Source organism: Coregonus lavaretus (assembly GCF_964263955.1).
Source record: "Coregonus lavaretus genome assembly, chromosome: 26".
Taxonomy (NCBI): domain Eukaryota; kingdom Metazoa; phylum Chordata; class Actinopteri; order Salmoniformes; family Salmonidae; genus Coregonus; species Coregonus lavaretus.
Window position 1 is genome coordinate 43,111,515 of NC_140013.1, and position 25,664 is coordinate 43,137,178.

Consider the following 25,664-nt stretch of genomic DNA (forward strand, 5'->3'; position numbering starts at 1 on the left):
GTACTTAGAACTAACAATGTCCCACCCCTCCACCCCTCCACCCCTCCACCCCTCTACCCCTCCACCCCTCCATCCCTCCACCCCTCCATCCCTCCATCCCTCCACCCCTCCACCCCTCCATCCCTCCATCCCCCCACCCCTCCATCCTCCACCCCTCCATCCCTCCACCCCTCCACCCCTCCATCCCTCCATCCCCCCACCCCTCCATCCCTCCATCCCTCCACCCCTCCACCCCTCCACCCCTCCATCCCTCCACCCCTCCATCCCTCCACCCCTCCATCCCTCCATCCCTCCACCCCTCCACCCCTCCATCCCTCCACCCCTCCACCCCTCCATCCCTCCACCCCTCCATCCCTCCACCCCTCCACCCCTCGACCCCTCCATCCCTCCATCCCTCCACCCCTCCACCCCTCCATCCCTCCACCCCTCCATCCCTCTACCCCTCCACCCCTCCATCCCTCCACCCCTCCACCCCTCCATCCCTCCACCCCTCCACCCCTCCACCCCTCCATCCTCCACCCCTCCATCCCTCCATCCTCCATCCCTCCACCCCTCCATCCCTCCATCCCTCCATCCCTCTACCCCTCCATCCCTCCACCCCTCCATCCCTCTACCCCTCCACCCCTCCACCCCTCCATCCCTCCACCCCTCCACCCCTCCATCCCTCTACCCCTCCACCCCTCCATCCCTCCACCCCTCCACCCCTCCATCCCTCCACCCCTCCATCCTCCACCCCTCCATCCCTCCATCCCTCTACCCCTCCACCCCTCCACCCCTCCATCCCTCCATCCCTCCACCCCTCCACCCCTCCATCCCTCCACCCCTCCACCCCTCCATCCCTCCACCCCTCCATCCCTCCATCCCTCCACCCCTCCATCCCTCCATCCTCCACCCCTCCATCCCTCCATCCTCCAACCCTCCATCTCTCCACCAGGTATCACAGTGGATAAGTATGGAGTGATCTTCTTTGTGGACGGGACCATGATTAGACGAATTGACCAGAACGGGATCATCTCTACCCTGCTGGGGTTCAACGACCTGACCTCCGCACGACCTCTCAGCTGTGATGCTGTCATGGACATCTCTCAGGTACACAGACCGACACAGTAGTGATGGCATGTCCCTGGAGGTTGCAGTTTGCCCAGATGTGTGTGGGCGATGAGACTGCTGACCTCTGACCTCTCTCTCTCTCTTACCTACACACACATATAGACACACACACACAGTGAACACACACAGTGAACACACACAGACCAGCAGACTGCCACACCAGACAAAGACACTGGCAAGGACATGGTGTTGAGGTGAGGTCACCGCACCCTCAGGCTGTGTGTGTGTGTGTGTGTGTGTGTGTGTGTGTGTGTGTGTGTGTGTGTGTGTTTGAGTGAGTGCATGTGTTTAACTATACTTGAAGTCCAGAAGTCCCCACAAGAATAGTAACCGAACAAAACATTAACCAACTGGGGACATTTTGTTAGTCCCTACAAGGTCAAATGCTATTTCTAGGGTGTTTAGGGTTAAGGTTAGAATTAGTGTTAGGGTTAGGTTTAGGTTTAGGTTTAGGTTTAGGTTTAGGTTTAGGTTTAGGAGTTAGTAAAAATAGGATTTTGAATGGGACTGAATTGTCTATCTCCACACGGTTAGTTGTACAAGACTGTGTGTGTGTGTGTGTGTGTGTGTGTGCGCGTGATGACCAATCTCTGGTGGTTCTGTCACGTTGCACATCTGCCTAGCAACAGGCAGCAATATGGCTGATCAGAGGAGAGACTGCATGGCTCATTCCAGGGTCCTGATTATTGTTAGCTGTGATTCATCTCAACAATGGTGACCTCCTCTTCTCTGAAATACCTTTTTAGACTTCTGTCTCTCTCCTCCCTTCTTACGGCCTTCACTGCCTTTCTAGAAAAAAACAGAGGATACTGATTGTTGAAGACGATACCCTGGAAAACAGTGGTAATTATTACTGAGTGGACTATCCTGGTTAAATACTGTCTGTCTGAACCAGCCTATGTCCTTTACCCTGTCGACCGTGTACTGTCTGTCTATCTGTCTGTCTGTCTGAACCAGCCTATGACCTTTAGCCTGTCGACCGTGTACTGTCTGTCTGTCTGTCTGTCTGAACCAGCCTTTGACCTTTAGCCTGTCGACCGTGTACTGTCTGTCTGTCTGTCTGTCTGAACCAGCCTATGACCTTTAGCCTGTCGACCGTGTACTGTCTGTTTGTCTGTCTGTCTGAACCAGCCTATGACCTTTAGCCTGTCGACCGTGTTCTGTCTGTCTGAACCAGCCTTTGACCTTTAGCCTGTCGACCGTGTACTGTCTGTCTGTCTGTCTGTCTGTCTGAACCAGCCTATGACCTTTAGCCTGTCGACCGTGTACTGTCTGTCTATCTGTCTGTCTGTCTGAACCAGCCTTTGACCTTTAGCCTGTCGACCGTGTACTGTCTGTCTGTCTGTCTGTCTGAACCAGCTTATGACCTTTAGCCTGTCGACCGTGTACTGTCTGTCTGTCTGTCTGTCTGTCTGTCTGTCTGAACCAGCCTTTGACCTTTAGCCTGTCGACCGTGTACTGTCTGTCTGTCTGTCTGTCTGTCTGTCTGAACCAGCCTTTGACCTTTAGTCTGTCTGTCTACTGCTGGTGATTTGTTTGCAGACTGTAAGCACTGTCTGCTCTGTCCTGGGATGCGTCCAAAATAGCTCCAAATGCCCCATGGACCCTGGTCTAAAGTAGTGCACTATAAAGGGAATAGCGTTCCCTTTGGGACGCAGCCCTGCTGTACGAGAGCCAGTCAGGGTCATTTGTGGCTCACAGCTAACCGATCCTCAGGGGCCTCAGCTGCCAGTGGAGACCAGGAGTGTGTGTGTGTGTGTGTGTGTGTGTGTGTGTGTGTGTGTGTGTGTGTGTGTGTGTGTGTGTGTGTGTGTGTGTGTGTGTGAAGGGATGTAGTCAGAGCAGAGAGCTCCCAGCTGCCCAGCACTAACCCTCAGGGATACACAAACACACACACTCCCTCAGCTGCCCTACCCCCCACTCCCCTGTGGCCTCCTGCCAGAGCCAGGGGAGATACAGGCAGACTGACTGCAGCTAACTTCACTGAGAAGAGACACTCAGTAAAAAACAACCATTAAATATGCATCCCAGGCACACAGCGAGCTCCTACCACTTCAAACACGCGCACACACACACACACACACACACGCACACACACACACACACGCACGCACGCACGCACGCACGCACGCACGCACGCACGCACGCACGCACGCACGCACGCACGCACGCACGCACGCACGCACACACACACACACACACACACACACACACACACACAGACAGACACACACACACACACACACACACACACACAGACACACACACACACACACACACACACACACACAGACACACACACACACACACACACACACACACACACACACACATAGCTACTACTTGAAACAGTCCCCATCCTTCCTTTCACCCTGCGTCTCACTTTAGACATTCATCTGGAGACCGGATTCAGGTCGAGGGTCCGGAAAATAATTATAATAATTTGTACACTGAAAATTGACCACAACTTTGCCCCAAAAATAGATTGTATTTGAAAATAGCAATAATAATCCCTTGATGACATTGAGACACTAAGCTACCTGCCTGCCACATTGAGACACCATCACAAGTCTCTTTCTGTATTTGTGGGAATACTTGGGAACAGATTTCTTAAATTAAACTAATTATTTGCTGAATTACTGGTGGTTTTTGCTGTGAACAGAGATATAATATGCTGGCGTCTTTTCTTTCTCTGGAACGTGTTTGGTCCAATGACCTCTAGTCTTTTCTTTCTATGGAACGTGTTTGGTCCAATGACCTCTGGTTTTTTCTTTCTATGGAACGTGTTTGGTCCAATGACCTCTGGTTTTTTCTTTCTATGGAACGTGTTTGGTCCAATGACCTCTGGTCTTTTTCTTTCTCTGGAACGTGTTTGGTCCAATGACCTCTGGTCTTTTCTTTCTATGGAACGTGTTTGGTCCAATGACCTCTAGTCTTTTCTTTCTATGGAACGTGTTTGGTCCAATGACCTCTGGTCTTTTCTTTCTATGGAACGTGTTTGGTCCAATGACCTCCAGTCTTTTCTTTCTATGGAACGTGTTTGGTCCAATGACCTCTGGTCTTTTCTTTCTATGGAACGTGTTTGGTCCAATGACCTCTGGTTTTTTCTTTCTATGGAATGTGTTTGGTCCAATGACCTCTGGTCTTTTCTTTCTATGGAACGTGTTTGGTCCAATGACCTCTAGTCTTTTCTTTCTATGGAACGTGTTTGGTCCAATGACCTCTGGTCTTTTCTTTCTATGGAACGTGTTTGGTCCAATGACCTCCAGTCTTTTCTTTCTATGGAACGTGTTTGGTCCAATGACCTCTGGTCTTTTCTTTCTATGGAACGTGTTTGGTCCAATGACCTCTGGTTTTTTCTTTCTATGGAATGTGTTTGGTCCAATGACCTCTGGTCTTTTTCTTTCTCTGGAACGTGTTTGGTCCAATGACCTCTGGTCTTTTCTTTCTATGGAACGTGTTTGGTCCAATGACCTCTAGTCTTTTCTTTCTATGGAACGTGTTTGGTCCAATGACCTCTGGTCTTTTCTTTCTATGGAACGTGTTTGGTCCAATGACCTCCAGTCTTTTCTTTCTATGGAACGTGTTTGGTCCAATGACCTCTGGTCTTTTCTTTCTATGGAACGTGTTTGGTCCAAAGACCTCTGGTTTTTTCTTTCTATGGAATGTGTTTGGTCCAATGACCTCTGGTTTTTTCTTTCTATGGAACGTGTTTGGTCCAATGACCTCTGGTTTTTTCTTTCTATGGAACGTGTTTGGTCCAATAACCTCTAGTTTTTTCTTTCTATGGAATGTGTTTGGTCCAATGACCTCTAGTCTTTTTCTTTCTATGGAACGTGTTTGGTCCAATGACCTCTAGTCTTTTCTTTCTATGGAACGTGTTTGGTCCAATGACCTCTAGTCTTTTCTTTCTATGGAACGTGTTTGGTCCAATGACCTCTGGTCTTTTCTTTCTATGGAACGTGTTTGGTCCAATGACCTCTGGTCTTTTTCTTTCTATGGAATGTGTTTGGTCCAATGACCTCTGGTCTTTTCTTTCTATGGAACGTGTTTGGTCCAATGACCTCTGGTCTTTTTCTTTCAATGGAACGTGTTTGGTCCAATGACCTCCAGTCTTTTCTTTCTATGGAACGTGTTTGGTCCAATGACCTCTGGTCTTTTTCTTTCTATGGAATGTGTTTGGTCCAATGACCTCTGGTCTTTTTCTTTCTATGGAACGTGTTTGGTCCAATGACCTCCAGTCTTTTCTTTCTATGGAACGTGTTTGGTCCAATGACCTCTAGTCTTTTCTTTCTATGGAACGTGTTTGGTCCAATGACCTCTGGTCTTTTTCTTTCTATGGAATGTGTTTGGTCCAATGACCTCTGGTCTTTTTCTTTCTATGGAATGTGTTTGGTCCAATGACCTCTAGTCTTTTCTTTCCTCCTCCCTCGGTTTAGTATTTGCCTTTCAAATTAGGCCTCCGTTTTCCTAACCGTTTTTTGTTGTTGTTATGCAGAAGGTTAATAGTTTGACTCCAGCGAGAAATATTTTTAATGTGTTTTTACAAAGGTCTATGGCATTCTTTATGTCTGTTCTCCCCTGCTGAGTTCAAAGTTATATAGCAGGGAAAATCATGTCCTGGAATAAGATCACTATACCACATTCCCACTTCAAGGGTGTTACAGAAAGCTTCAGACAGAAAGCTTTATCAAGACTGTCGTGACAATGATGACGCACGTTCAGTTCGGTTCAAATCTGTTAGTGCACTACTTATTAACAGGGCCCATAGGGCTTTGTTCAAAAGTAGTGCACTATATAGTGAATAGGCTACCATTTCAGACACAGATAGGCTATTCAAACAGAGTGTAGGATTACTTATTTTCTCTAGACAGGCATCACATTGATAATAACAGAATCTGGAGGGAAAGCTTATGGTGAAGGGCCAGGCTATTGTCAAACAAGAGAGCTTACTAATACAACTAGATGGTTTTAGAGGGAGTTCATCATCCAGAGGGTTATAATACAACTAGATGGTTTTAGAGGGAGTTCATCATCCAGAGGGTTATAATACAACTAGATGGTTTTAGAGGTAGTGACAGTCTGTCCTAGTGGTAGTGACAGTCTGTCCCAGTGGTAGTGACAGTCTGTCCCAGTGGTAGTGAGTCTGTCCCAGTGGTAGTGAGTCTGTCCCAGTGGTAGTGACAGTCTGTCCCAGTGGTAGTGACAGTCTGTCCCAGTGGTAGTGAGTCTGTCCCAGTGGTAGTGACAGTCTGTCCCAGTGGTAGTGACAGTCTGTCCCAGTGGTAGTGAATCTGTCCCAGTGGTAGTGACAGTCTGTCCCAGTGGTAGTGACAGTCTGTCCCAGTGGTAGTGACAGTCTGTCCCAGTGGTAGTGACAGTCTGTCCCAGTGGTAGTGACAGTCTGTCCCAGTGGTAGTGACAGTCTGTCCCAGTGGTAGTGACAGTCTGTCCCAGTGGTAGTGACAGTCTGTCCCAGTGGTAGTGACAGTCTGTCCCAGTGGTAGTGACAGTCTGTCCCAGTGGTAGTGACAGTCTGTCCCAGTGGTAGTGACAGTCTGTCCCAGTGGTAGTGACAGTCTGTCCCAGTGGTAGTGACAGTCTGTCCCAGTGGTAGTGAGTCTGTCCCAGTGGTAGTGACAGTCTGTCCCAGTGGTAGTGACAGTCTGTCCCAGTGGTAGTGACAGTCTGTCCCAGTGGTAGTGACAGTCTGTCCCGGCGGTAGTGACAGTCTGTCCCAGTGGTAGTGACAGTCTGTCCCAGTGGTAGTGACAGTCTGTCCCAGTGGTAGTGAGTCTGTCCCAGTGGTAGTGACAGTCTGTCCCAGTGGTAGTGACAGTCTGTCCCAGTGGTAGTGACAGTCTGTCCCAGTGGTAGTGACAGTCTGTCCCAGTGGTAGTGACAGTCTGTCCCAGTGGTAGTGACAGTCTGTCCCAGTGGTAGTGACAGTCTGTCCCAGTGGTAGTGACAGTCTGTCCCAGTGGTAGTGACAGTCTGTCCCAGTGGTAGTGACAGTCTGTCCCAGTGGTAGTGAGTCTGTCCCAGTGGTAGGGACAGTCTGTCCCAGTGGTAGGGACAGTCTGTCCCAGTGGTAGTGACAGTCTGTCCCAGTGGTAGTGAGTCTGTCCCAGTGGTAGTGACAGTCTGTCCCAGTGGTAGTGAGTCTGTCCCAGTGGTAGTGACAGTCTGTCCCAGTGGTAGTGACAGTCTGTCCCAGTGGTAGTGACAGTCTGTCCCAGTGGTAGTGACAGTCTGTCCCAGTGGTAGTGACAGTCTGTCCCAGTGGTAGTGACAGTCTGTCCCAGTGGTAGTGACAGTCTGTCCCAGTGGTAGTGACAGTCTGTCCCAGTGGTAGTGACAGTCTGTCCCAGTGGTAGTGAGTCTGTCCCAGTGGTAGTGACAGTCTGTCCTAGTGGTAGTGACAGTCTGTCCCAGTGGTAGTGACAGTCTGTCCCAGTGGTAGTGACAGTCTGTCCCAGTGGTAGTGACAGTCTGTCCCAGTGGTAGTGACAGTCTGTCCCAGTGGTAGTGACAGTCTGTCCCAGTGGTAGTGACAGTCTGTCCCAGTGGTAGTGACAGTCTGTCCCAGTGGTAGTGACAGTCTGTCCCAGTGGTAGTGACAGTCTGTCCCAGTGGTAGTGACAGTCTGTCCCAGTGGTAGTGAGTCTGTCCCAGTGGTAGTGACAGTCTGTCCCAGTGGTAGTGAGTCTGTCCCAGTGGTAGGGACAGTCTGTCCCAGTGGTAGGGACAGTCTGTCCCAGTGGTAGTGACAGTCTGTCCCAGTGGTAGTGAGTCTGTCCCAGTGGTAGTGACAGTCTGTCCCAGTGGTAGTGAGTCTGTCCCAGTGGTAGTGACAGTCTGTCCCAGTGGTAGTGACAGTCTGTCCCAGTGGTAGTGACAGTCTGTCCCAGTGGTAGTGACAGTCTGTCCCAGTGGTAGTGACAGTCTGTCCCAGTGGTAGTGACAGTCTGTCCCAGTGGTAGTGACAGTCTGTCCCAGTGGTAGTGACAGTCTGTCCCAGTGGTAGTGACAGTCTGTCCCAGTGGTAGTGACAGTCTGTCCCAGTGGTAGTGACAGTCTGTCCCAGTGGTAGTGAGTCTGTCCCAGTGGTAGGGACAGTCTGTCCCAGTGGTAGTGACAGTCTGTCCCAGTGGTAGTGACAGTCTGTCCCAGTGGTAGTGAGTCTGTCCCAGTGGTAGTGACAGTCTGTTCCAGTGGTAGTGAGTCTGTCCCAGTGGTAGTGAGTCTGTCCCAGTGGTAGTGAGTCTGTCCCAGTGGTAGTGACAGTCTGTCCCAGTGGTAGTGACAGTCTGTCCCAGTGGTAGTGACAGTCTGTCCCAGTGGTAGTGACAGTCTGTCCCAGTGGTAGTGACAGTCTGTCCCAGTGGTAGGGACAGTCTGTCCCAGTGGTGTTGACAGTCTGTCCCAGTGGTAGTGACAGTCTGTCCCAGTGGTAGTGAGTCTGTCCCAGTGGTAGGGACAGTCTGTCCCAGTGGTAGTGACAGTCTGTCCCAGTGGTAGTGAGTCTGTCCCAGTGGTAGTGACAGTCTGTCCCAGTGGTAGTGACAGTCTGTCCCAGTGGTAGTGACAGTCTGTCCCAGTGGTAGTGAGTCTGTCCCAGTGGTAGTGACAGTCTGTCCCAGTGGTAGGGACAGTCTGTCCCAGTGGTAGTGACAGTCTGTCCCAGTGGTAGTGACAGTCTGTCCCAGTGGTAGTGACAGTCTGTCCCAGTGGTAGTGACAGTCTGTCCCAGTGGTAGTGACAGTCTGTCCCAGTGGTAGTGACAGTCTGTCCCAGTGGTAGTGACAGTCTGTCCCAGTGGTAGTGACAGTCTGTCCTAGTGGTAGTGACAGTCTGTCCCAGTGGTAGGGACAGTCTGTCCCAGTGGTAGTGACAGTCTGTCCCAGTGGTAGTGACAGTCTGTCCTAGTGGTAGTGACAGTCTGTCCCAGTGGTAGTGACAGTCTGTCCCAGTGGTAGTGACAGTCTGTCCCAGTGGTAGTGACAGTCTGTCCCAGTGGTAGTGACAGTCTGTCCCAGTGGTAGTGACAGTCTGTCCCAGTGGTAGTGACAGTCTGTCCCAGTGGTAGTGACAGTCCCTGTGTCGGTGTGTGAGGGGTTTAGTCAGGGGTTAGGGGGTGTTGGGTATGATTGTGTTACAGCATGTGTGAAGAGGGGAAGAGGGGCTCTGGTCAGTCTGTCGGTGTGAAAACCCCTCTGCCAGCCAGGCAGCATACCATCTCATCTTCCTCTGCCTCGGCACCTCCACACTCATTAAATATTCAACCACCAGTGTTAACAGGAAATAGGTTTTAAGACATGTAAAATCATCCCCTCCTTATCCTCCTCTCATTCCCTGAGTCAGTTCATTTTCTGCTCTATGTAAGATGCTGCCATGTATCTGCTATGTCTGACCTCTTGTCTGTCTATCTGTTCGTCTGTCTGTCTGTCTGTCTGTCTGTCTGTCTGTCTGTCTGTCTGTATGTCTGTCTGTCTGTCTGTCTGTCTGTCTGTCTCTCTGTCTGTCTGTCTGTCTCTCTCTCTCTCTGTCAGTCTGTCTCTGTCTGTCTCTGTCTGTCTCTGTCTGTCTGTCTGTCTGTCTGTCTGTCTGTCTGTCCTGTTTATTTGTTGTGAGGATAAGAGAGAAGGAGGAGAGAGAAGAGTAGAGTAGTGTATATCTGCACTGTTCAAAAGTAGTGCATTATATAGGGAATAGAGTACCATTTGGAATTCAGCCAGAGGCTGAGGCAGACTATTGAGTGTTGTATTTTATGTTAGGATTGGGTTGGGGGACAAGGCCTTGCTATTTATGATGGGGTTGGGGACAAGGCCTTGCTATTTAGGTTGGGGTTGGGGAACAAGGCCTTGCTATTTATGTTTGGGGTTGGGGGACAAGGCCTTGCTATTTATGTTGGGTTGGAGGGAAGGTCTAGCTATTTATGTTTGGGGTTGGAGGGAAGGTCTAGCTATATATGTTGGGGTTGGGGGACAAGGCCTTGCTATTTATGTTGGGGTTGGGGACAAGGCCTTGCTATTTAGGTTGGGGTTGGGGAACAAGGCCTTGCTATTTATGTTTGGGGTTGGGGGACAAGGCCTTGCTATTTATGGTTGGGTTGGGGGACAAGGCCTTGCTATTTATGTTGGGTTGGAGGGAAGGTCTAGCTATATATGTTGGGGGAAGGCCTAGCTATTTATGTTGGGGTTGGGGGGAAGGCCTAGCTATTTATGTTGGGGTTGGGGGGAAGGCCTAGCTATATATGGTTGGGTTGGGGGACAAGGCCTTGCTATTTATGTTGGGGTTGGGGGACAAGGCCTTGCTATTTATGTTGGGGTTGGGGGACAAGGCCTTGCTATTTATGTTGGGTTGGAGGGAAGGTCTAGCTATTTATGTTGTGGTTGGGGGAAGGCCTAGCTATATATGTTGGGGTTGTGCTGGGGGAAGGTCTAGCTATGTATGTTGGGGTTGGGGGGAAGGCCTTGCTATTTATGTTGGGGTTGGGGGACAAGGCCTTGCTATTTATGTTGGGTTGGAGGGAAGGTCTAGCTATTTATGTTGTGCTGGGGGAAGGTCTAGCTATTTATGTTGGGGCTGGGGGAAGGTCTAGCTATTTATGTTGGGGTTGGGGGAAGGTCTAGCTGTTTATGTTGGGGTTGGGGGAGGCCTAGCTATTTATGTTGGGGTTGGGGGAAGGTCTAGCTATTTATGTTGGGGGAAGGTCTAGCTATTTATGTTGGGGTTGGGGGAAGGTCTAGCTGTTTATGTTGGGGTTGGGGGAAGGTCTAGCTGTTTATGTTGGGGTTGGGGGAGGCCTAGTTATTTATGTTGGGGTTGGGGGAAGGTCTAGCTATTTATGTTGGGGTTGTGCTGGGGGAAGGTCTAGCTATTTATGTTGGGGTTGTGCTGGGGGAAGGTCTAGCTATTTATGTTGGGGTTGTGCTGGGGGAAGGTCTAGCTATTTATGTTGGGGTTGTGCTGGGGGAAGGTCTAGCTATTTATGTTGGGGTTGGGGGACAAGGCCTTGCTATTTATGTTGGGGTTGGGGGAAGGTCTAGCTATTTATGTTGGGTTGGAGGGAAGGTCTAGCTATTTATGTTGGGGTTGGGGGACGGTCTAGCTATTTATGTTGGGGTTGTGCTGGGGGAAGGTCTAGCTATTTATGTTGGGGTTGTGCTGGGGGAAGGTCTAGCTATTTATGTTGGGGTTGGGGGAAGGTTTAGCTATTTATGTTGGGTTGGAGGGAAGGTCTAGCTATTTATGTTAGGGTTGGGGGAAGGTCTAGCTATTTATGTTGGGGTTGGGGGAAGGCCTAGCTATTTATGTTGGGGTTGTGCTGGGGGAAGGCCTTGCTATTTATGTTGGGGTTGGGGGACAAGGCCTTGCTATTTATGTTGGGTTGGAGGGAAGGTCTAGCTATATATGTTGGGGTTGGGGGAAGGCCTAGCTATATATGTTGGGGCTGGGGGAAGGCCTTGCTATTTATGTTGGGGTTGGGGGACAAGGCCTTGCTATTTATGTTAGGGTTGGGGGAAGGTCTAGCTATTTATGTTGGGGTTGGGGGAAGGCCTAGCTATTTATATTGGGTTGGGGGAAGGTCTAGCTGTCACGCCCTGGCTCTGGGGACTCTTAAATGTTGAGACAGGGTGTGGATTTTCATTGTTTAGTTTTCTATGTTTTAGTTCTAGATCGTGTTGATCTATGTTGGCCAGGGTGGTTCCCAATCAGAGACAGCTGTAGCTTGTTGTCTCTGATTGGGGTCCATACTTAGGCAGCCTGTTGGCACCAGTTAGTTGGTGGGATCTTGATCCGTAAAGGTTTGTTGTGTTATAACCTCAGGACTTCACGTATCGTTTGTTTGTTATTTTTGTCGTTAAGTACGTTAAATAAAAGTATGTATGCTTATCACGCTGCACCTTGGTCCGTGTCTTCAGTCAACGAGCGTGACACTAGCTATTTATGTTGGGGTTGGGGGAAGGCCTAGCTATTTTTGTTGGGGTTGGGATGGGGGGAAGGCCTAGCTGTTTATGTTGGGGTTGGGGTAAGGTCTAGCTATTTATGTTGGAGTTGGGGGGAAGGCCTAGCTATATATGTTGGAGTTGGGGGGAAGGCCTAGCTATTTTTGTTGGGGTTGGGGGACAAGGCCTTGCTATTTATGTTGGGGTTGGGGTAAGGTCTAGCTATTTATGTTGGGATGGGGGGAAGGCCTAGCTATATATGTTGGGGTTGGGGGACAAGGCCTTGCTATTTATGTTGGGGTTGGGGTAAGGTCTAGCTATTTATGTTGGGGTTGGGGGAAGGTCTAGCTATTTATGTTGGGGTTGGGGGAAGGCCTAGCTATTTATGTTGAGGTTGGGGGGAAGGTCTAGCTATTTATGTTGGAGTTGGGGGGAAGGCCTAGCTATATATGTTGGGGTTGGGGGAAGGTCTAGCTATTTATGTTGGGGTTGGGGCGAAGGCTTAACTATTTAGGTTGGGGTTGGGGGGAAGGTCTAGCTATTTATGTTGGGGTTGGGGGGAAGGCCTAACTATTTAGGTTGGGGTTGGGGGGAAGGCCTAGCTATGTATGTTGGGGTTGAGATGGGTGGAGGCCTAGCTATTTATGTTGGGGTTGAGATGGGTGGAGGCCTAGCTATTTATGTTGGGGTTGAGTTGCGGGGAAGGCCTAGCTGTTTATGTTGGGGTTGGGATGGGGGAAGGACTAGCTATTTATGTTGGGGTTGAGTTGCGGGGAAGGCCTAGCTATTTATGTTGGGGTTGGGTTGGGGGGAAGGACTAGCTATTTATGTTGGGGTTGGGATGGGGGGAGGCCTAGCTGTTTATGTTGGGGTTGGGTTGGGGGGAGCGTCTAGCTATTTATGTTTGGGTTGGGTTGGGGGGAAGGTCTAGCTATTTATGTTTGGGTTGGGTTGGGGGGAAGGTCTAGCTATTTATGTTTGGGTTGGGTTGGGGGGAAGGTCTAGCTATATATGTTGGGGTTGGGGGGAAGGCCTAACTATTTAGGTTGGGGTTGGGGGGAAGGCCTAGCTATATATGTTGGGGTTGGGATGGGGGGAGGCCTAGCTATATATGTTGGGGTTGGGATGGGGGGAAGGCCTAGCTGTTTATGTTGGGGTTGGGATGGGGGGAAGGTCTAGCTGTTTATGTTGGGGTTGGGATGGGGGGAAGGCCTAGCTATTTATGTTGGGGTTGGGATGGGTGGAAGGTGATTGGGTTGGGGGGAGGCCTAGCTGTTTATGTTGGGGTTGGGATGGGTGGAAGGTGATTGGGTTGAGGGGAGGCCTAGCTATTTATGTTGGGGTTGGGATGGGTGGAAGGTGATTGGGTTGAGGGGAGGCCTAGCTAGCTCTGTTTTTATTGGAGGCTGGAGGCTTGTAGAATGCAGGCAGGCAGAGCTGTTGGGATCAGCTCGTGAAGTGGAATTTAATGTGGCTTCCTGAGCTTATTTCACATTTATCAGTTAGAAACTATTTCCCCCGGGCCGTTTTAATCCACAAGTCAGCGATTTGAAGTTTTTATTACATTTTTTGCTGATGTATTGTTTAACTATTGTCAGTTGAAGGTTGAACCCACTCTGTGACCAGATCAAAACCCTGTATCTTCCTCTGTAGACTGTCACCGTGATATACTCTCTCTCTCTCTCTCTCTCTCTCTCTCTCTCTCTCTCTCTCTCTCTCTCTCTCTCTCTCTCTCTCTCTCTCTCTCTCTCTCTCTCTCTCTCTCTCTCTCTCTCTCTCTCTCTCTCTCTCTCTCTCTCTCTCTCTCTCTCTCTCTCTCTCTCTCTCTCTCTCTCTCTCTCTCTCTCTCTCTCTCTCTCTCTCTCTCTCTCTCTCTCTCTCTCTCTCTCTCTCTCTCTCTCTCTCTCTCTCTCTCTCTCTCTCTCTCTCTCTCTCTCTCCTACTCTCTCTCTCTCCTACTCTCTCTCTCTCTCTCTCTCTCTCTCTCTCACAGTGTTGGATTCTGCAGTATTTTCACCTGCTGTGTTTTCCTTTTTAGTTATACACAGTCTATAAAATACCCTTCAAAGTATTCTCTTAAATTGAGTATGGATTTCTGTTTGACAAAGCCAAGTTCAGAACCATAATTTACCACTATGTTAACATATTAGTTGATACTTTAGGGATTGCTCCCCAATCAATTTCTGAGGAGGGAGGTTTGTGAACTTTGCATTAACCGACCCACTATGAAAGATTACTCAAGCGTAGTAATGCAAGGTAATTTGATCCTGCGTTGTCCTATTTCCCAGTTGCTAACTCCAGCTCTCATATAATAAGTTGACCGGCATCGAGAACTGCTCTTTGCGTTTCCCAGTAAATTAAGACCAGATTTTAATCAGTCTTCCTTGTTGCTGCTTCCAGCCCTGCTATTGAAATACAACACTTCATATTGCTCTCCTCAGAGATGTGGGGGTGGGGTTTGGGGTGGCTATTATTTTCATAACAATAAGTCATAATTTGGGAGGCTGGAGGTGAGCAGTGCCTTTCATTTGATAAGTAGTGCTCTGGTTTCTCTTCAAGGACTTTACCTCCCGCTGTTTTTTTCCATTACTAAATTAATGACCCACAGCTGAGGGAGACATCCACTGTGAGGGGTGGCGATAGTCATCTCCTCCCTAAATGAAATGGTTTTAGCTCCCAGGCCTGTGGAGCTGTTATGAGATAGCTGGATATTTTCAACACTATCTAACAGTCCTGTAAATCCTTTTCAACGACTCTTGTTGCCCCCCAGGCTTTTTTTTACCCTCTCAGATGATTGTGAAAAATGTGTAGATCGATGCAAACATGCTTTCAGTTTTGGACCCAAAGCACCGGTCCTCACATGGCTTGGTGTCTGTCTGTCTCTGTCTGTATCCACTCAGGTGCGTCTGGAGTGGTCCACTCACCTCTCAGACCTCTTATCATATTCGCCGCTGTCTGTTTTTGACCTCTCAACATACACCGTCAGTTCCCATGGATAACTCCCTGTCCGCTGTCTGTCTGTTCCTCTGTAGGTGCGTCTGGAGTGGCCCACAGACCTGGCCGTCAGTCCCATGGATAACTCTCTGTACGTCCTGGATAACAATGTGGTGCTGCAGATCTCTGAGAACCATCAGGTGAGGAAACAAAACTTTTAACAGTAGACGGTACTACGCTAGACTTTACTTGAAATTATTTTGATATGTGATTGTTTTATCTACCTAAGTTGAATACATTGACCTTAGTTGAATGCACTGATTGTAATTCCCTGTGGATGAGAGCGTTAGACCGTCTGATACATTTAAATCATTCAAATGTCAAATGTAACCACCAGGTGCGTATTGTGGCGGGGAGGCCCATGCACTGCCAGGTGCCCGGCCTGGATCACTTCCTGGTCAGCAAGGTGGCAGTCCACGCCACCCTGGAGTCGGCCAACGCCCTCGCCGTCTCTCACAATGGCATCCTGTACATCTCTGAGTCAGACGAGAAGAAGATCAACCGTGTGAGACAGGTGAGACAGAGAAACAACTTCTTACTCATACCTGGACTTACCTGGGTCCATAATACCTGGACTTACCTGGGTCCTTCATACCTGGACTTACCTGGGTGATCATACATGGACTTCCCTGGGTGATCATACCTGGACATCCCTGGGTCCATCATACCTGTACTTACCTGGGTCATCATACCTAGACTTACCTGGGTCATCATACCTAGACTTACCTGGGTCACACATACCTGGACATACCAGGGTCACTCATACCTGGACTTACCTGGGTCACTCATACCTGTACTTACCTGGGTCCATCGTACCTGGACTTACCTGGGTCCATCATACCTGGACTTACCTGGGTCCATCATACCTGGACTTACCTGGGTCCATCATACATGTAATTACCTGGGTCACTCATACTTGGACTTACCTGGGTCACTCATACCTGGACTTACCTGGGTCCATCATACCTGGACTTACCTGGGTCCATCATACCTGGACTTACCTGGGTCCATCATACCTGTACTTACCTGGGTCCATCGTACCTGGACTTACCTGTGTCCATCATACCTGGACTTACCTGGGTCACTCATACCTGGACTTACCTGGGTCCATCATACCTGGACTTACCTGGGTCCATCATACCTGGACTTACCTGGGTCCATCATACCTGTACTTACCTGGGTCCATCGTACCTGGACTTACCTTGGTCCATCGTACCTGTACTTACCTGGGTCCATCGTACCTGTACTTACCTGGGTCCATCGTACCTGTACTTACCTGGGCTCATCGTACCTGGACTTACCTGGGTCCATCATACCTGGACTTACCTGGGCTCATCATACCTGGACTTACCTGGGTCACTCATACCTGGACTTCCCTGGGTCCATCATGCCTGTACTTACCTGGGTCCATCGTACCTGGACTTACCTGGGTCAATCGTATCTGGACTTACCTGGGTCCATCGTATCTGGACTTACCTGGGTCCATCATACCTGTACTTACCTGGGTCACTCATACCTGGACTTACCTGGGTCACTCATACCTAGATTTACCTGGGTCAATCGTACCTGGACTTACCTGGGTCCATCGTACCTGGACTTACCTGGGTCCATCATACCTGTACTTACCTGGGTCACTCATACCTGGACTTACCTGGGTCACTCATACCTAGATTTACCTGGGTCACTCATACCTGTACTTTCCTGGGTCACTCATACCTGTACTTACCTGGGTCCATCATACCTGGACTTACTTCGGTCTATCATACCTGGACTTACCTGGGTCCATCATACCTGGACTTACCTGGGCTCATCATACCTGGACTTACCTGGGTCCATCATATCTGTACTTACCTGGGTCCATCATACCTGTACTTACCTGGGTCCATCATAGCTGTACTTACCTGGGCTCATCATACCTGGACTTACCTGGGTCCATCATACCTGTACTTACCTGGGTCCATCATACCTGGACTTACCTGGGTCCATCATACCTGGGTCCATCATACCTGGACTTACCTGGGTCCATCATAGCTGTACTTACCTGGGTCCACCATACCTGGACTTACCTGGGTCCATCAAACCTGAACTTACCTGGGTCCATCATACCTGGGTCCATCATACCTGGACTTACTTACAAATGGGGATGATGGACCCAGTCTCATGAGATAACCCTTTATTACCCAGCCCCAGGAGATAACCCTTTATTACCCAGTCAGAGGAGATAACCCTTTATTACCCAGCCTCAGGAGATAACCCTTTATTACCCAGTCAGAGGAGATAACCCTTTATTACCCAGCCTCAGGAGATAACCCTTTATTACCCAGCCTCAGGAGATAACCCTTTATTACCCAGCCTCAGGAGATAACCCTTTATTACCCAGTCAGAGTAGATAACCCTTTATTACCCAGTCTCAGGAGATAACCCTTTATTACCCAGCCTCAGGAGATAACCCTTTATTACCCAGTCAGAGGAGATAACCCTTTATTACCCAGCCTCAGGAGATAACCCTTTATTACCCAGCCTCAGGAGATAACCCTTTATTACCCAGCCTCAGGAGATAACCCTTTATTACCCAGTCAGAGTAGATAACCCTTTATTACCCAGCCTCAGGAGATAACCGTTTATTACCCAGCCTCAGGAGATAACTCTTTATTACCAAGTCAGAGGAGATAACCCTTTATTACCCAGTCTCAGGAGATAACCCTTTATTACCCAGTCTCAGGAGATAACGCTTTATTACCCAGTCTCAGGAGATAATGCTTTATTACCCAGTCTCAGGAGATAACCCGTTATTACCCAGTCTCAGGAGATAACCCTTTATTACCCAGTCTCAGGAGATAATGCTTTATTACCCAGTCTCAGGAGACAACCCATTATTACCAAGTCGGAGGAGATAACCCTTTATTACCCAGCCTCAGGAGATAACCCTTTATTACCCAGTCTCAGGAGATAATGCTTTATTACCCAGTCTCAGGAGACAACCCATTATTACCAAGTCGGAGGAGATAACCCTTTATTACCCAGCCTCAGGAGATAACCCTTTGTTATCTGTTTTACTATTTTACTTGCAATGGTCATGATCGTTGAATGCACTGTAAGATTCTCTGTCCGGACAAGACCGAGCATCTTCTCCTTGCATGTAAACATTTCCTGTAAATTTCAGGTGTCCACCAATGGAGAGATCTCATTGGTGGCTGGGGCGCCCAGCGGCTGCGACTGTAAGAACGACGCTAACTGTGACTGTTACTCCGGCGACGATGGCTATGCAAAAGATGCCAAAGTCAACGCCCCGTCCTCATTGGCTGTCTCCCCCGATGGTGAACTCTTCATCGCCGACCTTGGCAACATCCGTATTCGTTACGTCCGACGGAACAAGCCTTACCTGAACCCACTCAGCATGTACGAAGTCTCCTCCCCCATCAGTGATGAACTCTATCTCTTTGACTCCAACGGTAGTCACATCTACACCCAGAGTCTGACCACAGGGGATCATCTCTATAACCTGACGTACTCCGGAGAGGGAGACCTGGCCAGCATCACGGATCAGAACAACAACATAGTGACCATCAGGTATCCTGCTTTATCTACCTATTTATCTGATTTAATGCTGCAGTAGTCTCTCAATTCCACTCTTATTTTACAAGTCTTTTACTATTTTAATTGGTGTCTTAATTGTATTATTATCTTAATTTTATATTTGTCTAGAAAACATATTGTTTTTTTTCTTTCTCACTTTTTATTAGTTTATTTGTTAAGCACTTTGAACTACATTTGTTGTCAGAAATGTGCTATATACGCTGTACATGAAGTTTGATTGATTGATTGATTGATTGATCAGGAGGGATACAACAGGGATGCCTCTGTGGTTGATGGCGCCTGATGGACGGACGTTCTGGTTCACCATTGGGACCAACAACGCCCTGAAGGCCATCGCTGCTCAGGGGCAGGAGCTGGCCATGATGACCTACCACGGGAGCTCCGCATTACTGGCCTCCAAGAGCAACAGCAACGGATGGACCACCTTCTATGAGTGAGTAGACTGGATATTCTGTTTACCCCAAACACACCTGCATCCCAAAGCAATTGGTAGAGGTATTGAGAGGACAATACAGTGCCATCACTTTTTCCACATTTTGTTTTGTTACAGCCTGAATTTAAAATCGATTAAATTGAGATGTTTTGCCACTGGCCTACATACAATACCCCATCATGTCTTGGTCTAAGGCACTGCATCGCAGTGCTAGCTGTGCCACTAGAGATCCTGGTTCGTATCCAGGCTCTGTCGTAGCCAGCCGCGACCGACCGGGAGACCCATGGGGCAGCGCACAATTGGCCCAGCGTCATCCAGGGTAGGGGAGGGAATGGCCGGCAGGGATGTAGCTCAGTTGGTAGAGCATGGCGTTTGCAACGCCAGGGTTGTGGGTTCGTTTCCCACGAGGGGCCAGTATGAAAAAAGATATATATATAATGTATGCACCTACTAACTGTAAGTCGCTCTGGATAAGAGCGTCTGCTAAATGACTAAAATGTAAAATGTAAGTAGACTAGATATTTTGTTTACCCCAAACACACCTGCATCCCAAAGCAATTGCAGTAGAAATATATGTGCCAGGCTCCCAGCTGAGTTGATTACAGACTAAGGCTTTTTAGTAGCTACATTGGATCAAAGCTCAGTTCATAATGGACTTTTCTCTGACAATCCCCCCCCCCAAAAATCCCTTTTTCTGGATTACATCATGTTACTATGGATACCATCACTTGGCTAGAATCGTTGGTGTGTATTTCAAAGTAACACTAAAAGTTTAAGCAAGGGGGTGGCTTTAGTTTAGTTGGCAGGTGGGTGGCTTTAGTTTAGTTGGCAGGTGGGTGGCTTTAGTTTAGTTGGCAGGTGGGTGGCTTTAGTTTAGTTGGCAGGTGGGTGGCTTTAGTTTAGCTGGCAGGTGGGTGGCTTTAGTTTAGTTGTCAGGTGGGTGGCTTTAGTTTAGCTGGCAGGTGGGTGGCTTTAGTTTAGTTGGCAGGTGGGTGGCTTTAGTTTAGTTGGCAGGTGGGTGGCTTTAGTTTAGTTGACAGGTGGGTGGCATTAGTTTAATTGGCAGGTGGGTGGCTTTAGTTTAGTTGACAGGTGGGTGGCATTAGTTTAATTGGCAGGTGGGTGGCTTTAGTTTAGTTGGCAGGTGGGTGGCTTTAGTTTAATTGGCAGGTGGGTGGCTTTAGTTTAGTTGGCAGGTGGGTGGCTTTAGTTTAGTTGGCAGGTGGGTGGCTTTAGTTTAGTTGGCAGGTGGGTGGCTTTAGTTTAATTGGCAGGTGGGTGGCTTTAGTTTAGTTGGCAGGTGGGTGGCTTTAGTTTAGTTGGCAGGTGGGTGGCTTTAGTTTAGTTGGCAGGTGGGTGGCTTTAGTTTAATTGGCAGGTGGGTGGCTTTAGTTTAGTTGGCAGGTGGGTGGCTTTAGTTTAGTTGGCAGGTGGGTGGCTTTAGTTTAGTTGGCAGGTGGGTGGCTTTAGTTTAGTTGGCAGGTGGGTGGCTTTAGTTTAATTGGCAGGTGGGTGGCTTTAGTTTAGTTGGCAGGTGGGTGGCTTTAGTTTAGTTGGCAGGTGGGTGGCTTTAGTTTAGTTGACAGGTGGGTGGCTTTAGTATAATTGGCAGGTGGATGGCTTTAGTTTAGTTGGCAGGTGGGTGGCTTTAGTGTAGTTGGCAGGTGGGTGGCTTTAGTTTAGCTGGCAGGTGGGTGGCTTTAGTATAATTGGCAGGTGGGTGGCTTTAGTTTAGTTGACAGGTGGGTGGCATTAGTTTAATTGGCAGGTGGGTGGCTTTAGTTTAGTTGGCAGGTGGGTGGCTTTAGTTTAGTTGGCAGGTGGGTGGCTTTAGTTTAGCTGGCAGGTGGGTGGCTTTAGTTTAGTTGTCAGGTGGGTGGCTTTAGTATAATTGGCAGGTGGATGGCTTTAGTTTAGTTGGCAGGTGGGTGGCTTTAGTGTAGTTGGCAGGTGGGTGGCTTTAGTTTAGCTGGCAGGTGGGTGGCTTTAGTATAATTGGCAGGTGGGTGGCTTTAGTTTAGTTGACAGGTGGGTGGCATTAGTTTAATTGGCAGGTGGGTGGCTTTAGTTTAGTTGGCAGGTGGGTGGCTTTAGTTTAGTTGGCAGGTGTGTGGCTTTAGTTTAGTTGGCAGGTGGGTGGCTTTAGTTTAGTTGTCAGGTGGGTGGCTTTAGTTTAGCTGGCAGGTGGGTGGCTTTAGTTTAGTTGTCAGGTGGGTGGCTTTAGTTTAGTTGGCAGGTGGGTGGCTTTAGTTTAGTTGGCAGGTGGGTGGCTTTAGTTTAGCTGGCAGGTGGGTGGCTTTAGTTTAGTTGTCAGGTGGGTGGCTTTAGTATAATTGGCAGGTGGATGGCTTTAGTTTAGTTGGCAGGTGGGTGGCTTTAGTGTAGTTGGCAGGTGGGTGGCTTTAGTTTAGCTGGCAGGTGGGTGGCTTTAGTATAATTGGCAGGTGGGTGGCTTTAGTTTAGTTGACAGGTGGGTGGCTTTAGTTTAGCTGGCAGGTGGGTGGCTTTAGTTTAGCTGGCAGGTGGGTGGCTTTAGTATAATTGGCAGGTGGGTGGCTTTAGTTTAGTTGTCAGATGGGTGGCTTTAGTTTAGCTGGCAGGTGGGTGGCTTTAGTTTAGTTGGCAGGTGGGTGGCTTTAGTTTAGTTGGCAGGTGGGTGGCATTAGTTTAATTGGCAGGTGGGTGGCTTTAGTTTAGTTGGCAGGTGGGTGGCTTTAGTTTAGTTGGCAGGTGTGTGGCTTTAGTTTAGTTGGCAGGTGGGTGGCTTTAGTTTAGTTGTCAGGTGGGTGGCTTTAGTTTAGTTGACAGGTGGGTGGCATTAGTTTAATTGGCAGGTGGGTGGCTTTAGTTTAGTTGGCAGGTGGGTGGCTTTAGTTTAATTGGCAGGTGGGTGGCTTTAGTTTAGTTGGCAGGTGGGTGGCTTTAGTTTAATTGGCAGGTGGGTGGCTTTAGTTTAGTTGGCAGGTGGGTGGCTTTAGTTTAGTTGGCAGGTGGGTGGCTTTAGTTTAGTTGGCAGGTGGGTGGCTTTAGTTTAATTGGCAGGTGGGTGGCTTTAGTTTAGTTGGCAGGTGGGTGGCTTTAGTTTAGTTGGCAGGTGGGTGGCTTTAGTTTAGTTGGCAGGTGGGTGGCTTTAGTTTAATTGGCAGGTGGGTGGCTTTAGTTTAGTTGGCAGGTGGGTGGCTTTAGTTTAGTTGGCAGGTGGGTGGCTTTAGTTTAGTTGGCAGGTGGGTGGCTTTAGTTTAGTTGGCAGGTGGGTGGCTTTAGTTTAATTGGCAGGTGGGTGGCTTTAGTTTAGTTGGCAGGTGGGTGGCTTTAGTTTAATTGGCAGGTGGGTGGCTTTAGTTTAGTTGGCAGGTGGGTGGCTTTAGTTTAGTTGGCAGGTGGGTGGCTTTAGTTTAGTTGGCAGGTGGGTGGCTTTAGTTTAGTTGGCAGGTGGGTGGCTTTAGTTTAGCTGGCAGGTGGGTGGCTTTAGTTTAGTTGTCAGGTGGGTGGCTTTAGTTTAGCTGGCAGGTGGGTGGCTTTAGTTTAGTTGGCAGGTGGGTGGCTTTAGTTTAGTTGGCAGGTGGGTGGCTTTAGTTTAGTTGACAGGTGGGTGGCATTAGTTTAATTGGCAGGTGGGTGGCTTTAGTTTAGTTGACAGGTGGGTGGCATTAGTTTAATTGGCAGGTGGGTGGCTTTAGTTTAGTTGGCAGGTGGGTGGCTTTAGTTTAATTGGCAGGTGGGTGGCTTTAGTTTAGTTGGCAGGTGGGTGGCTTTAGTTTAGTTGGCAGGTGGGTGGCTTTAGTTTAGTTGGCAGGTGGGTGGCTTTAGTTTAATTGGCAGGTGGGTGGCTTTAGTTTAGTTGGCAGGTGGGTGGCTTTAGTTTAGTTGGCAGGTGGGTGGCTTTAGTTTAGTTGGCAGGTGGGTGGCTTTAGTTTAATTGGCAGGTGGGTGGCTTTAGTTTAGTTGGCAGGTGGGTGGCTTTAGTTTAGTTGGCAGGTGGGTGGCTTTAGTTTAGTTGGCAGGTGGGTGGCTTTAGTTTAGTTGGCAGGTGGGTGGCTTTAGTTTAATTGGCAGGTGGGTGGCTTTAGTTTAGTTGGCAGGTGGGTGGCTTTAGTTTAGTTGGCAGGTGGGTGGCTTTAGTTTAGTTGACAGGTGGGTGGCTTTAGTATAATTGGCAGGTGGATGGCTTTAGTTTAGTTGGCAGGTGGGTGGCTTTAGTGTAGTTGGCAGGTGGGTGGCTTTAGTTTAGCTGGCAGGTGGGTGGCTTTAGTATAATTGGCAGGTGGGTGGCTTTAGTTTAGTTGACAGGTGGGTGGCATTAGTTTAATTGGCAGGTGGGTGGCTTTAGTTTAGTTGGCAGGTGGGTGGCTTTAGTTTAGTTGGCAGGTGGGTGGCTTTAGTTTAGCTGGCAGGTGGGTGGCTTTAGTTTAGTTGTCAGGTGGGTGGCTTTAGTATAATTGGCAGGTGGATGGCTTTAGTTTAGTTGGCAGGTGGGTGGCTTTAGTGTAGTTGGCAGGTGGGTGGCTTTAGTTTAGCTGGCAGGTGGGTGGCTTTAGTATAATTGGCAGGTGGGTGGCTTTAGTTTAGTTGACAGGTGGGTGGCATTAGTTTAATTGGCAGGTGGGTGGCTTTAGTTTAGTTGGCAGGTGGGTGGCTTTAGTTTAGTTGGCAGGTGTGTGGCTTTAGTTTAGTTGGCAGGTGGGTGGCTTTAGTTTAGTTGTCAGGTGGGTGGCTTTAGTTTAGCTGGCAGGTGGGTGGCTTTAGTTTAGTTGTCAGGTGGGTGGCTTTAGTTTAGTTGGCAGGTGGGTGGCTTTAGTTTAGTTGGCAGGTGGGTGGCTTTAGTTTAGCTGGCAGGTGGGTGGCTTTAGTTTAGTTGTCAGGTGGGTGGCTTTAGTATAATTGGCAGGTGGATGGCTTTAGTTTAGTTGGCAGGTGGGTGGCTTTAGTGTAGTTGGCAGGTGGGTGGCTTTAGTTTAGCTGGCAGGTGGGTGGCTTTAGTATAATTGGCAGGTGGGTGGCTTTAGTTTAGTTGACAGGTGGGTGGCTTTAGTTTAGCTGGCAGGTGGGTGGCTTTAGTTTAGCTGGCAGGTGGGTGGCTTTAGTATAATTGGCAGGTGGGTGGCTTTAGTTTAGTTGTCAGATGGGTGGCTTTAGTTTAGCTGGCAGGTGGGTGGCTTTAGTTTAGTTGGCAGGTGGGTGGCTTTAGTTTAGTTGGCAGGTGGGTGGCATTAGTTTAATTGGCAGGTGGGTGGCTTTAGTTTAGTTGGCAGGTGGGTGGCTTTAGTTTAGTTGGCAGGTGTGTGGCTTTAGTTTAGTTGGCAGGTGGGTGGCTTTAGTTTAGTTGTCAGGTGGGTGGCTTTAGTTTAGCTGGCAGGTGGGTGGCTTTAGTATAATTGGCAGGTGGGTGGCTTTAGTTTAGTTGACAGGTGGGTGGCATTAGTTTAATTGGCAGGTGGGTGGCTTTAGTTTAGTTGGCAGGTGGGTGGCTTTAGTTTAGTTGTCAGGTGGGTGGCTTTAGTTTAGCTGGCAGGTGGGTGGCTTTAGTATAATTGGCAGGTGGGTGGCTTTAGTTTAGTTGACAGGTGGGTGGCATTAGTGTAGTTGGCAGGTGGGTGGCTTTAGTTTAGCTGGCAGGTGGGTGGCTTTAGTATAATTGGCAGGTGGGTGGCTTTAGTTTAGTTGACAGGTGGGTGGCATTAGTTTAATTGGCAGGTGGGTGGCTTTAGTTTAGTTGGCAGGTGGGTGGCTTTAGTTTAGTTGGCAGGTGTGTGGCTTTAGTTTAGTTGGCAGGTGGGTGGCTTTAGTTTAGTTGTCAAGTGGGTGGCTTTAGTTTAGCTGGCAGGTGGGTGGCTTTAGTATAATTGGCAGGTGGGTGGCTTTAGTTTAGTTGACAGGTGGGTGGCATTAGTTTAATTGGCAGGTGGGTGGCTTTAGTTTAGTTGGCAGGTGGGTGGCTTTAGTTTAGTTGTCAGGTGGGTGGCTTTAGTTTAGCTGGCAGGTGGGTGGCTTTAGTATAATTGGCAGGTGGGTGGCTTTAGTTTAGTTGACAGGTGGGTGGCATTAGTTTAATTGGCAGGTGGGTGGCTTTAGTGTAGTTGGCAGGTGGGTGGCTTTAGTTTAGCTGGCAGGTGGGTGGCTTTAGTATAATTGGCAGGTGGGTGGCTTTAGTTTAGTTGACAGGTGGGTGGCATTAGTTTAATTGGCAGGTGGGTGGCTTTAGTTTAGTTGGCAGGTGGGTGGCTTTAGTTTAGTTGGCAGGTGTGTGGCTTTAGTTTAGTTGGCAGGTGGGTGGCTTTAGTTTAGTTGTCAGGTGGGTGGCTTTAGTTTAGCTGGCAGGTGGGTGGCTTTAGTATAATTGGCAGGTGGGTGGCTTTAGTTTAGTTGACAGGTGGGTGGCATTAGTTTAATTGGCAGGTGGGTGGCTTTAGTTTAGTTGGCAGGTGGGTGGCTTTAGTTTAGTTGGCAGATGTGTGGCTTTAGTTTAGTTGGCAGGTGGGTGGCTTTAGTTTAGTTGTCAGGTGGGTGGCTTTAGTTTAGTTGTCAGGTGGGTGGCTTTAGTTTAGTTGTCAGGTGGGTGGCTTTAGTTTAGTTGTCAG

At 48.9% G+C, this 25,664-nt stretch overlaps 1 protein-coding gene across 1 annotated transcript in view; it reads left to right on the top strand.

The window, feature by feature from the left end:
• LOC311102050 (teneurin-4-like) overlaps positions 1–25,664 on the top strand; it is a gene marked incomplete at both ends in the record, with an annotated part of 156,975 nt that overhangs the window by 51,490 nt on the left and 79,821 nt on the right. The window contains 5 exon segments of the mRNA XM_084143265.1: positions 935–1,089; positions 15,095–15,196; positions 15,394–15,570; positions 18,220–18,626; positions 18,895–19,086. Coding sequence (XP_083999391.1) covers positions 935–1,089; positions 15,095–15,196; positions 15,394–15,570; positions 18,220–18,626; positions 18,895–19,086 — 1,033 coding nt within the window.